A 14,017-nucleotide genomic window follows, 5' to 3' on the forward strand; every position below is an offset into this window, starting at 1 on the left:
CACCAGGCATGCATACCGTGCCCAAACACACATGCAGGCAAATCACCCATACACAGGGGAGAAAATGAGAAGTGCTGCCCTCAGGAAAGTCCAGGCAGCCTGTAGGGTAATGGAGAACGCTACTTGTGAACTGGGGTGACCTCAGAGGACTTCCCAGAAGAGGTGACATATAAGCTGTCCTCCCCCCCTCCCCCCCCCCCAGTGCAGGACTGCTATGAAGATTGAGGAAGAACCTTCCATCCTGAGGAAATGCTGTGGGAAGAAGCCCAGAAGGTGGACAGAGCACACAGATGACCTGGGGGTGTGGCTCAGTGGCAGAGCCCCTGCCTAGAATCCCCAGTGAGGGGTGGGGGTGTGGCTCAGCGGCAGAACTACTGCCAAGCATGTGTAAGGCCCTACATTCATCCACAAGACCAGAAAAGAAAAAAAAAAAATTCAGGAGGTAAGTTCATGTTGTTTAGTGAGGGATGAGTGTAAAGGAGAGAGGGTAAGACCGGAGAGCAGAGGGATTTGACTTACTCTTTGGTGTTGTCTAGAGGGTGGGTGTGGGAGTGGAGCAGGTCTTGTAGGAAGCAGCCTCTGGTGGGACCAGTTCCTTGCCTAGCTGTCACAATTTCCTGACCAGCAAGTCAGAGGCAATCTATTTTGTTTTTTTAAAAATGTATTTTATAAGCCGGGCAGTGGGTGGTGCATGCCTTTAATCCCAGCACTTGGGAGGCAGAGGCAGGTGGATTTCTGAGTTCAAGGCCAGCCTGGTCTACAGAGTGAGTTCCAGAACATCCAGGGATACACAGAGAAACCCTGTCTCAACCCACCCACCCCCCAAAAAGTGTATTTTACATGTATGAATGACTTGCCTGCGTGTATGTCTAGGCATTATGTGGTTCCTGTGGAGGCCAAAAAAAGATGTTAAATGCCTTTGGAGCCAAGTTACAGAAAGTTGTGTTCTGCCATGTGGGTGACTGGGAATTGAACCCAGGGTTTTAGAAAAGCAGTCAATGCTGTTACCATCTGAGGCAGCTCTCCAGCCCTCTGTTTTGTCTTTTTTTTTTTTAATTAAATTTGTTAATACATGTTATGTAGGTGTGTGGATATTTGTGCCGAGGTATGTGTGTAAATCAGAGAACAACTTACAAGAATTGGTTCTCTTCTCCCACCATGTGAATGCCAGGGAGAAACCCCAGGTCATTAGGCTTGACAGCAAGTGCCACCACCCCCTCTTTAAAGAAACAAACAACACACACACACACACACACACACACACACACACAGAGAGAGAGAGAGAGAGAGAGAGAGAGAGAGAGAGAGAGAGAGAATATGAATCCATCCCAAGCTCTACCCTTGTGATTTGTCCCAGTTCCTGAACAGGGTCCTCCACAGAGCTTGTGAGCTCACCTCTCCTGATGTCACAACATCACAACTCCCCAAGTCCTGGACTCTTGAGTGCCACAGGCCTGGAGGCCGGGGGGGGGGGGGGTGGCACTGCTGGCAGGATGGTGTTTCTACAGAACTTGTCTCCGCAGGGCACAAGAAAGCTCAAATGAAAAGGCTGTAGTCAGGCAGTTTCCCAGGCTCTAGGTTGAATCTTGGGGGGGGTGGGGTGATCAATCTCATCTAATAACTGGAAAGGACAGCCCCACTGTGCTTTCTGCCCCACAGGGTAGCTGGGTCCTTCCCCCAAAGGCAAGTTTTAGACTCACCAGATGCAAACAGCAGAATGGTCCAGGGCATCTCTCCTCCCATGTAGGGCCGGGAAAGCTGGCTGAAGCCACGGGGATCTGGGGCTCCCTGCCAGCCCGAGACCACAGTGGAGAAAGGAGAAGCGTGTGTTGGTTTGGACTGTTTCTTCAGTAGCAGGAAGTTGCACACATGCTTGGGTACCAAAAGAGACTCTCTCCTGTCCCCACCCCTTCCCCAAATACACAACCAGCCACCCGACTAGTGCCCTGCAGCCCCTTTGGCTTCAGTTTTGTACATTGTAGGGGGAAAATGTTTGTTTGCTTCCTCCCTTCAACCACAAGAACCTTGGTAGTGTCAGTAGGTTGAGAGTGGAGTTTCTACTCAATACATACCAACACAGGCAAAACCAAATGACCTAATGGCATCTAGGGGTCAAGACTCAACCTGAGTGTCCTCAGGCAAGATCTGACTACTGTGATATCTCAGCTGCTCTAGAGAGGGGATGAGAGTAATGGATATTAATTAGATCAGGGAACTCTGAGAGCAAATGCGATCGTGTAGCCAAAGGGCCTGGCTCCTAGCCTAAGAATGCTCACCTAGAATCCTCCAGTGAGGAGCTGCTGGCATGGCTCTGTGGGAGAGTGCTGGTCTAGCCTTCAGTAGCTACATGCCTAGTGGTTTGCAGCTTTGGATAAAGGCTTCAAGGTTTCCTCAGTTGAAGGAACAGCAGGTAAAGAAGGCAAGAAGCTTGGCTGGACAAATTTCTGATACAATTCATACACTTTGAAGTTAATGATACATTTTGTTTAGTTTCCCATTCAGTCTTGTAAAGTGTGCCTGAAAGTCTACACCAGAGTGTAGCCTTTGATCTCTACAGTGTTTTAAATGAGAATGTCTCTATAGGCTGTGGCATTTAAACAGGACAGTTGGCCCGGCAGTGGTGGCCCACACCTGTAATCCCAGCACTTGGGAGGCAGAGCCAGCCTGGTCTACAGAGTGAGTTCCAGGATAGCCAGGGCTACACAGAGAAACCCTGTCTCGGAAAAAAACCAATCCTCCCCCCCCCAAAAAAAAGAACAGGACAGTTGGTGACATTGTTTGTGAGGTTCCAGAGGCATGGCCTTGCTGGAGGAAGTACACTACAGACTCTGAGAGTTCAGACCACTGTCCTTCCCAGTTTGTTTCTGGTCTGTGGATCAAGGCAGCTTGTCCTCAGCTGCTGTTGTAGCCAGCACATGAGCTGCCTTCACTCCACCATCATGGAGTCTCCCTCTGGAACCATAAGCAGGAATAAACCTGCCCTTCTGTACCTTGTCTTTATCAGAGCAACAGAAAGTAAATAACACAGTTATCAAGAAAAAATGGCTAGAGAGGTGGTACAGTAGTTAGGGACACTGGCTGTTCCTCCAAAGAATCTAGGTTTGATTCCCAGTACCTACATGGCAGCTTATAACCATCAGTATAACTCTGGCTCCAGAGATCCAGTGCCCTCTTCTGAGTTCTTGGGTTCTACATACAAGTTGTACATGGAGGCAAAACAGCCATAAACAAGTAAACCTCAAAAAGACGTACATCTTGGCTTGAGCAGTGGCTCAGATGTTAAAGGGTAGGCTCACAACCAAAACAAAAGTACAAGGAGCACATCCCAGACTCAGTCCAATGTAGCATGAGCTACATAGTGACACATACACGCCTTTTAAATTTTTCCTCTGATACAGAATTTCTCTGTGTGTCTCTGGCTGTCCAGCTGAGACTCTGTCACAGAAAAACAAGACAAAACAAAAGGAAACAACATCCCAGCACTCCAAAGACAGAGGCAGGCAGATCCCTGTTTGATGCCCAGTCTATACTGTGAGTTCAAGGACAGCCAGAGCCACATAGTGAGACCCTGGTTTTTTGTTTTTGTTGTTTTGTTTATTATTATTTTTTATTTGTTAATTTTTTTTAAAAAAGAAAGAAAAACAAAAGGCAAGCAGCCAGCAAACACAAAAGTCATTAAACTAGGCCTTTTGCATTTGAGACAGGGTCTCATACAGTCCAGGCTGGCTTTGAACTAATTATAGAGGCAAGATAACCTTGAACTCCTTTTTGTTAGTTGTGTGTGTTTTTTTTTTTTTTTTGAAACAATGTTTCTCTGTGTAGCCCTGGCTGTTCTCAAACTCAGAAATCCTTCTGCCTCTGCCTCCCCAGTGCAGGGAATAAAGGCATACACTACTACCACCCAGCTGACCTTGAACTCTGATGTTTCTGTTAAAAAAAAATCCTAGAAAACACAAAAGACAAATAAAGGGCAAAAGAACACCAAACTGGTGCTTAGAAAAGATTTACAAGTTAGGCAGTGATGGTACATGGCTTTATTCTTAGTGCTTGGGAGGCAGAGGCAGGTGGATCTCTGAGTTAGAAGCCAGTCTGGTCTATAGAACAAGTTCCAGGACAGCCAGGGCTACACAGAGAGACCCTGTCTCTAACCCCTTCTCCCAACAAAAAAGAAAAGAAAAAAAGAAAAAAATTAATAAAAGTTAACCATGAAAAGAAATTAAAGCCAGGCAGTGGTGGCTGGCGCACGCTTTTAATCCCAGCACCTGGGAGGCAGAGGCAGGCGGATTTCTGAGTTCAAGGCCAGCCTGGTCTACAGAGTGAGTTCCAGGACAGCCAGGGCTACACAGAGAAACCCTGTCTCGAAAAACCTAAAGAAAAGAAAAGAAAAGAAAGAAAGAAAGAAATTAAAAGCTGGCGAGATGGCTCAGTAGTTAAGAGTTCTGTATTTTCTTCCAGAGGACTCAGGTTCAATTCCCAGCACCCACATAGTGGCTCCTAACCATCTGTAGCTTCAGTTCTAGGAGATCTGATATGATACCCTATTCTGGCCTCTGAGTGTACCAGGTATGCATGTTGTTCATAGATGTACATGCAGGCAAAACACACATATATATATATATATATATATATATATATATATATATACATATATATACATACACACACACACACACACACACACACACACATATATATATATATATATATATATATATATATATATATATATATAGGCTGCTGTGATGGCTTAGTAGGCAAAGGTGGTTGCCATGCCACTGAGCCAGGTGATCCAAGTCACATCCATGGAGCCAAAAGTGAGAGAGAGGATGAGTCTCACAGGTTGATTCCCTGACCTCCACGTGGGTATTAGAGCACATACGTGTCATACAACATAGGCCCATATACACACACATGCAAAATAAATGGAACAAAAAACATTAAATCCCTAACAAGACTAATTAATCAAAGCAACAGAACAAAAATGTACCCAGAAATAAATAGAAGCCATTATAATGGTATAGACATGGAAAGATAATATGGTGACAGCTTTATACACACCATTTTAGGTTTCCATTGCTGTGATAAAGCACCATGACCAAAAGCACCTTGGAGTGGAAAAGCTTCATTTTCTTACACTTTCTACAACACTGTTCATCATCAAAGAAAATCAGTACAGGAACTCAAGCAGCACAAGCACAAGAAGCAGAAACTGATGCAGAGGCCTTGGAGGGGTGCTGGGGAGGCAGAGGTAGATCTCTGTGAGTTCCAGGCCAGTCAGGGCTACATAGCAAGGCCCTGTCTCAAAATGGGAGTGGGGTGGGGAGTGGGAGGGGGTGGTGGTTTCAGAGGCATCTCTGGGTAGAACACTGGCTCAGCATGCATGAAGCTCTGGGTCCATCCCCAGTATAAATAAATTCAGCATGGTGGTGTGCACACATTATCCCAGCACCTGAGGGTGGAGTCCAGGTGATCAGGAGTTCAAGGACATCCTTGGCATAATGAGTTAGACACCAGTCTGGTCTACATGAGACCCTGTCTCAAAAAAGAAACAGCAGGCTACATCTTGTCCTTGGCATCCGTTTAATGTTGTCCTGTGCACAAATGCACAGACATAAAATAAAAGTAAATATTTACAAATATTTAGATTTATTTCCTGTGGTTGAGTGATTTGGAAGTGCACTATAAATGTGTCTAGTACTCACACAGGTCAGAAGAGGGTATCCCATCCCCTAGAACTAGAGTTACAGAGGCCTGGGAGCCACTGGGAGAGTGCTGGGGACAACACCTAGATCCTCTGCAGAAGAAAAAGGTGCTCTTGACACCGACCCATTTCTCCACCCCACAATAAATACAATTCAACAACAACAACAACAACAAAGAGATGGTGTGTACCTGACACTCCATACCTGAAGTTTGCTTTAAAAAAAAAAAAATTCTCGCCATGGGGTGGTGGCACACAACTTTAATCCCAGCACTTGGGAGGAAGAGGCAGGCAGATCTCTGAGTTCCAGGCCAACCTGGTCTACAGAGCAAGTTTTAGGACAGCCAGGGCTACACAGAGAAACCCTGTTTTGGGGGAAAAAAAAAAAAAGTTTACACTTTGTGTGCGTGTGCGTGTGTGTGTGTGCGCGAGAGTGTGCAATCACAAGTGCATGAGGTTATTTATAAGGCGTGTACAAAGTAGGGTGTGGAGCTCTGTGCTTGTAAGCCCAGGTCTGTAGGGAAGAGGAGCCAGGCAGATCCCTAGGGCTGCTGCTCAGACAGCCGAGCCTATTCCCAAACTCAAGCCCATGAGAGACCCTGTGGGGCCGAGGAACTCTGGGACTGGAGAAGCAAGCCTGGAGCAAGAGTCGGGTCAAGGAGTGTCTAAACCCCGGAAATCCGGCAGGAACAGGATCTCTCCTCCCCTGCTCCTGTGCCCGAGCCTGTGTGTTCCCACACACATAGCCCTGTGCCCTAACCTTTGCCCCTTGGGGGTGGGAGAGGTTACGGTCCTTGGCTCACTGACTCCTTGCCTTCTCCAACTCCTGGTTGTTCCCTCCCTGCTTCCCCACTTAGGATCTGCCAGTTGTGATCTGACCGTGGACCAGTCATACTGCTATGGTTGGGGAAGCAGAGCCTGAACAGCAAGACCCTGGCTCACAAAAGCATGGTGTATGGTTCAGGGTTGTCTCCTGTCTTCCACAGGCATGAGCGCACTCCTGAATTCATGCCTTTCCCAACTCCACAAAACTGTGAGAGGTGTCGAGGACCAGGTAGAGGGACGCTAACAAATGGTGGTGACACACTGCAGGGTCAGAGGCTATTGCTGTCCCAGGCCTGAGTCCCCGAAAAGGAAGCAGGTATGGGTAGTAGTTGAAATACTGTCTCAGCAGGCTTTGGCAGCTAGACAGAGAACAACAAAGCAGAAGCCAGGGGTGATGATTAATCTCAGCTGTCAGTTTGACTGGATCGCTCAAATATCCCAGTCTCTAATACACAACACTCTGAAGCTGAGGCAAAAGGATAGTTCTGAGATAGCCTGGACTATGCAACAGACCCCATCAGGAAAAACAAAACATACTAAGAGATTCCTGGAGGCCTGACGTACTTTCCTAATTATTTCTGCCCCTTCTCCATACCATAATGCATATAATAATTAATGCTGTCAGCATGAGGCTGGAGAGATGGCTTAGTGGTTAAAAACACTGGCTGTTCTTCTGAAAGACCAGAGTTCAATTCCCAGCACCCACAATGGCTTACATCTCCAGATCCAGGGAACTAAAGTTGCAGGATATTTGATCATACTGTGAACTCCAAAGTTGTGAACTGGAAAAACCCTGTTGTAGTGTGGCCCAGCCCCAGCCTAGCACACACCTTTAATCCAAGAGCTAAATAAACTCAACCCTAGGTCAAGATGGTATTTAAGACAATGGGGGTGGGGTGGAGTGGGAAGAAGCTTTTTCCTTCTGGTATGTCAGTAGAGTACTAAGGTCAGCTGAGTGCTTTCTCTGCCTCTCTGAGCTAAGCAGGTTTTCACCCCAGCACCAGGCTCCTGAGTCTTCATTGGTTAAAATCAAATGGTTGGGATTGTTAATAACAAAGTAATGTCCTCTGACCTCTACAGGCACCAGGCATGCACGTGCTACACAGACATACATGCGGGCAAAGCGTCCATACACATAAAAATAAAGTAACTATTAAAAAGAACATGGTGGTGGCGCACTCCTTTAGTCCCAGCACTTGGGAGGCAGAGGCAGGCGGATTTCTGAGTTCGAGGCCAGCCTGGTCTACAGAGTGAGTTCCAGGACAGCCAGGACTACACAGAGAAACCCTGTCTCGAAAAAAAACAAAAACAAAACAAAAAAAGAAAAAGAAAAAAAAAAAAGAAAAACCAAAAAATAAAAAATAAAAAAATTTAAAAAATAAAAAGAAAAATAAAACAAAACAAAAAAAGAAAAACAAAAAAAATATGGTGGCACAGGCTTCTAATCCTAGCAGATCTCTGTGAGTTTGAAGCCAGCCTGGTCTACATAGTGAGTTCCAGGTCAGACAGGGTTACATAGTGAGACTATGTTTCAAAAAATTATATGTACATACATACATACATGCATGTATGTACGTGTAGAGCGAATCAGTCTGGGCCAGTGAGCTGGCATAGTGGATAGAGTAAATCCACGCAAGTCTGATGACCTGTGTTTGATCCCTGGATACCACAAGGTGGCAGGAAAGAACCAGCTCCCAAGAGCTGTCCCTGTACTGTAACACAGAACAAAGCAAATACTAGAACATCATCAACTGACAGGATGTAGAATTACCCAGAACTGGGCACACCTGTGAGGTAGGGTTTAGACTGGGTAAACTGGGCAGTACCAGCCTGTGGCTGGGATCCTGCGCTGCATAACAAAGAAAACGGGAGGTGCCCAAATTTCTCCCTCACTCCAGGCCCCTGCCACCATGCCTTCTCTGCCTGGAGACACTGCGCCCTGGACTGTGAGCCACAACAAACACTTCCTCCTTAAGCTGCTTCTGCTAAGCATTTTGTTGCAAGGGATGCAACATATAAAGAACATTTAAACACCAACAAAAGAAATACAATCCAAGTTTGAAATGTGCCAAAGAGGAGGAGGAAGGGGAGGAGGGGGGAAAGAGGGGAAGGAGGAGAAGGGGAAGGAAGGGGGGAGGAGTGTGAGGAGGAAGAAATTACCCATTCTATCATACTGAGTGCCTGTAATCCCAGCACTTGAAACATTAAGAAACTGCACCGGAGAGGCCTTTCCTAAAGCTGTGAAATCGAGGCTTGAACTTTGTGTTGCCAAGGAGAGCTGCATACAGGGTATGGAGCCAGCCCGAGAGAGAGGCACATGTTGGAGGTATCAAAGCTGGAAGGGTGGGGCCGTTGAAGCCTCTGACATCACACATGAGGCTACAGAATTTGGAGTTTTCTTTGCTGGGCTTTAGGTGTTGGTTTGTTCCATATTTCCTCACCATGCTCCTTTTGTCCCTTTTGGAATGGTAGTGCATATCCTGTGCCATCATATCTTGGATGTATGTAATTTGATTTTTTTTTTTTTATCTTATAGGGGATTAGAGTTGAGAGATTGTGTCGTCTCAGGAGAGAGTTGAACTTTCAACTTCTAAAGTCTTTTTAAAATCCCTACCTTTATTTCATGTGTGTAGGTGTTTTGCCTGCATGTCTGTCTGTGCATCATATGCATGTAGTGAGAGCTGGAGCATCACAATTCCCTGGCACTGGTGCTGGAAGGGAGCCTGGGATATCATCTGCAAGAGCATACAGTGCTTTTAACTGCTGAGGCCCAGCCCCTTTAAGCAGTCTGAAGACTGTGATAGATTTTGGGGGACTTTTGAAGTTGGACTGAGTGCATTTCTGTATTATGGTGTGGCTGCCAGCTTTTGGTGGTTTGAACGAGACTGATCCTATAGACCCATATTTGCATGCGTAGTCCTAAACTGGTGGAACTGTTTGGGAAGGATTACCATGGCGGTCCTGGAGGAAGCATCATGGCGTTTCCAAAGCCTTTCAGCATCCCCAGTTCACTCTCTCTGCTTTCTACTTGGGTTTCTAGGTGTCTGCTCTCAGCTGTTCCTGCTGCAGTTTGTTCTGGTGCAGTGGACTCTAACCCTCTGGAACACTAGCTTTTCCTGTATAAGGTGCCTTGGTTATGATACTTTTTCACAACAACAGAAAAGTAAGTAATACAACTTCGTTCACCACTATGGTTCCATCTTTCTTTTTTTATTAATTTTTCCCCCTTTCTGTTTTTAGACTGAGTTTTACTAGGCAGACCAGGCTAGCCTCAAACTCAGAGATCTGCTTGTCTTTGTCTCCCAAGGATCATGTGTGAGTGCTATTATTTTATGTGTGACAGTATTTAGCTTGCATGCATGTGTGTGGAGCTCCTGTGTGTGGTGCCTGAGGATTCAGGAGAAGGTCTTGGGTCCCAGGGGACTAGAGTTAGTTGTGGTTGCCATGTGGGTGCTGCGAACAGTCTCCAGGACCTCTGTAAGAGAAGCTGGTAAGTACTTAGCCACTGAGCCACCTCTCCAGGGCGGTGATTCTGCCCTTCACTTCTATGACGCCATTGTTGTGACTCGGATGGATTTGAATTGTATACCTGGGGTGGGTTGGTTGTTTTCCAGACAATGTTTCTCTGTGTAGTCCTGGCTCTCCTGGAACTTGCTCTGTAGACCAGGCTGGCCTCAAATTCAGAGATGTGCCTACCTCTGCCTCCCAAGTGCTGGATATTTTAGTATCTACTTTCAGTTTTATTTATGAGTGTAAGTGGCAAGTTCTGTTAAGTCTGTCGTAACTTTTGGAGGAATTACCAGAGCGTCTGTTGCCTTTCCCATTAGTGGGAACCACAGGTTCCCATTACCACCAGCTCACTGACATTCAGTTTCTGTTTTATGGCCTCTCTAGTTCTCTAATGACTCCTGAGTGAATGTCTTTCCTGTATTTGTTGGGTTTTTAGACAGAGTCTGTGGCAGCTTAAACTAGCTATGCAGGGACTTGTGGCCACACACTGCCAGGCCTCAGCAGTTCTCCTTAATCACAGAGGAAGACTCCACACGAGTGGTGACAGGGGACAGTGGTAATCAGGGTTCTCTAGAGGAACAGAACTTTAAGAGAGCAAACCTCCATATACGAGAGGAAGTTTACTAGGATGGCTTACAAGCTGTGGTCCCGCTAGTCAAACAATGGATGCTTCTCTGCCCTGGAAGGTCCAAGAATCCAGTGGTCCATTTACTTCACAGGCTGGATGTCTCAGCTGGCCTTCAGTCCAGGCTGAGATTGTGCAGAAGTAGGCTCTAATGCCAGTGAGGGGAGGGACCTGTTAGTGAGAGGACCAGGTAAAGAGCAAAAGCATCCTCCTTCCATGTCCTTCAAACCAGCTGCCTGCAGAGGATGGGGCCCAGATGAAAGGTGCATCTTCCCATCTCAAAGGATTTATTATTAAACAAATCCCTCACAACTGTTTGGGTTTTAATTAATTTCAAATGTTGTCAAAGTTGACCACCAAACATAGCCATCACACATGGAGAATCACAGTGGGGGGTAGTGGAGTGGGGAGTCACAGAGTGGTGAGAGGAGAGTCACAGTGGGGAATGGGAAAGCAAAGCCAACACCCCCCCTCTGGAGCAAGAAGCAGATAGGCAATCCTTGGTAAACAGGAATTGCAGGCAAGCCTTTTATCCTACAGCCAGAAATTTGGGGTGGGGGGGTGGGGGGGCACTGCATCTCAGAAGTAGAAGCCTATGTGGCATAGACATGAGGTCTGGGTCCCATCTTCAACACCCCAGAAACTAGGCATGGACTCTTTCATCTGTAACTGCAGCCTTTGGGATGCTGGAGCAGGATGTTCCTGCCATTCTTTGCTAGGATGGAGTTCAGGAGGCCTCAGTTACAAGAGCCCGTTTCAGGACAGCTGTGGTGTCTGCGTACAGTCCCAGTAACCTATGATAGAGAACTCAGTACTGCTCTGTGCAGATGACCATGGAACGTGATGCCTGCTGACAGAGGCCAGACTGAGGAACCACATGGGTACGGTTTTTCATGTTTTCTTGGTTCTCTTATAATAAGGGGAGGGAGGCTGGTGAGAGGACTGATGGGATAAAGTCACTGGCCAGACCACCTGGTGTGGATCCCCAGACCCACGGGTGGAAGGACAGAGGTAACTCCCAAAATCCATCCTGCTGGCCCATAGGTGTGTTTCAGCACAGCCACACCCAGGGAGAGAATGAGTCAAAACACAGCAAAAGAAAACAAGATTTTGCCCGGGCAGTGGTAGCCTTTAATCCCAGCACTTGGGAGGCAGAGGCAGGCGGATTTCTGAGTTCGAGGCCAGCCTGGTCTACAGAGTAGTTCCATGACAGCCAGGGCTACACAGAGAAACCCTGTTTTGGGAAAAAAAAAGAAAGAAAGAAAAAGAAAACAAGGTTTCTTTGGGACCCTTCCCACACTCACAAGGTTTTTCTCAATTCTTTATCAATACACATTCACTGTGCTCAAATAATAAATATGAGTCAAGTGTTTTTTAAAAAATGGTTTTAATTTTGCTTATTCCAATAGGCAGTATCTCCACTGTCTCCACATGACGGTGTGGGGATGTCTGAGTGGCTGCAGATGAAAGAGAGGGACTGAGCTGTGTGAGCCACCCAGCTGTGTGCACACTCTGACCTCACAATGGCTGCCAGGCAGCTCACACCCATCTGTAATGGGATCTGATGTTCATGCAGATAGAGCAGTCAGATGCATAAGTCTTTTTTAAAAAGAAAACAAACAGGCAGACAAGCAAAAAACAAAACAGACATGCAAAAAAGAAAAAAATTAGATGAAATACAAACCAATAAAACACAACATCAAAAATCATAATATATAAACAAAAAAACAGTAAGGGAAAAAATATGCAAACAAATCAATATGAGGCCAACAAAGAGTCTCTCAAATACCACTGAATTCATCGTGCTGGCCGTGTACCGCTAGACTCACTTGTCGCTTGTGTTCTCAGTAAGACTCCATTGGAGAAAACTAATTTTTCCTTTGTGATCCGTTGACACTTGGAGATAGCTTCTAGGTTAGTGTCTTAGGGTTTCCATTGCTGTGAAGAGACACCATGACCAAGGCAACTCTTATAAAGGGCATTTAATTGGGCTGGTTTACAGGTTCAGAGGTTCAGTCCATTATCATCAAGGCAAGAAGCATGGCAGTGTGCAGGCAGACATGGTGCTGGAGATGCCAAGAGTTCTACATCTTGTTCCAAAGCCTGCCCCACAGTGACACATTTCCTCCAACAAGGCCACACTCCTAACAGTGCTGCTCCCTGGGCCAAGCATTCTCGAACCAGCACAGTTAGGGATGAGGCTGGTGTCAACTTCTCCTCCTCAGTGTTAAGACACATCTGGCTTGAACCTGCGTAGGCTGGGTACATGCTGCCACAGTCTCTGTGAGCTCATGTGTGTCTGTCCTGCTTTGTCTAGGAAACGTTACTTCCTTGGCATCCTCCAACACTCTGACCCTTACACTCTTTCTGCCTCCTCTCCTGCATAGTTCTCTAAGCCCTAGGAGGAGCATTTGATGGAGACATCCCATTTAAAACTGAGTGTTCCAAGGTTTCTCATTCTCTGCACATTGTCCAGCTGTGGGCTGCCGTATCTGTTCTCATCTGCTGCAGAAGGAGCTTCTCATGAGGGCTGAACAAGACACTGCGTGGTCTGGGTAGAGAAGGATGTCTTTTTTCTGCAACATGCTGTTAGCAGGACGTAGTGTTTGATTCCCCCTTAGGCCCATGGCCTAGCTGATCTCAAGTTCTTGGCCTCCGAAGCAGTGACACACGTGTTCCATCTCCTGGGTGGGCTATAACTCCAATCATAGAGTAGTTGGTTACTCTCACAATGCTGTGCTACCACTGCAGCAGCCTCATGCAGGCAGGTCACCATTTAGATGGAAGGATTTGTGGCTGAGTTGGCACTCACCTGTCTCCTCCAGTAGCATGCATAGTACCATCCAACGCCATGGGCACCAGTCAGTAGGGCTAAGGGCTGCAGGTGGGCACCGGCATGATTTCTTAGTTTCTTCTCATGTTCAGTTTGATATGCCTGGTCTTCCAGGCCTCACCATCAGTTTGTGAAGAGCAACCAATCGCTTGGCAATAGCCAAGGTTGTTTGGGAGTTCACACGGGGCCTCCTTTGGCTAACAACTCTATCAGATGTAACTGATTTCTGGCACTGGAGGTTTTACTTTGTGTCAAGACATCTGGTTGGTGCTTTGTCTCCCAGTATTTGGTGATTCCATTTAGATTTCTTTCATACATGTGTGTATTTTAAGAGGTTTCTCCTGCAGTAATTTTTCATATGAAGCCTCAAATGGTGTGTTGGCCCCTCCCTCAGCTCCGCCCTCGCCACCTCCATTTAACCTCATCTCTCCAAAGCTATGTGTTTTATTTCCATTTCCCCTTCCTTGGAAAATCCTCTCCTCCTACCTACTCTTCCTGACCTCTATGGTTAAACAGTTGTAGC

The 14,017-nt window shown here is 46.5% G+C and overlaps 1 protein-coding gene across 3 annotated transcripts in view; it reads right to left on the reverse strand.

Annotated features, from left to right (window-relative positions):
* C8H19orf38 (chromosome 8 C19orf38 homolog) overlaps positions 1 to 14,017 on the reverse strand; it is a 38,676-nt gene that overhangs the window by 13,647 nt on the left and 11,012 nt on the right. For all 3 annotated transcript variants that reach the window (XM_034510117.2, XM_034510116.2, XM_076939781.1), the window contains one exon: positions 1,701 to 1,788. In XM_034510117.2, the coding sequence (XP_034366008.1) occupies positions 1,701 to 1,743 (43 nt within the window). In that variant the 5' untranslated portion in view covers positions 1,744 to 1,788. The remainder of the gene's footprint in view (positions 1 to 1,700; positions 1,789 to 14,017) is intronic.

The sequence above is a fragment of the Arvicanthis niloticus genome, chromosome 8, assembly GCF_011762505.2.
Source record: "Arvicanthis niloticus isolate mArvNil1 chromosome 8, mArvNil1.pat.X, whole genome shotgun sequence".
In the NCBI taxonomy this organism is placed as follows: Eukaryota; Metazoa; Chordata; class Mammalia; order Rodentia; family Muridae; genus Arvicanthis; species Arvicanthis niloticus.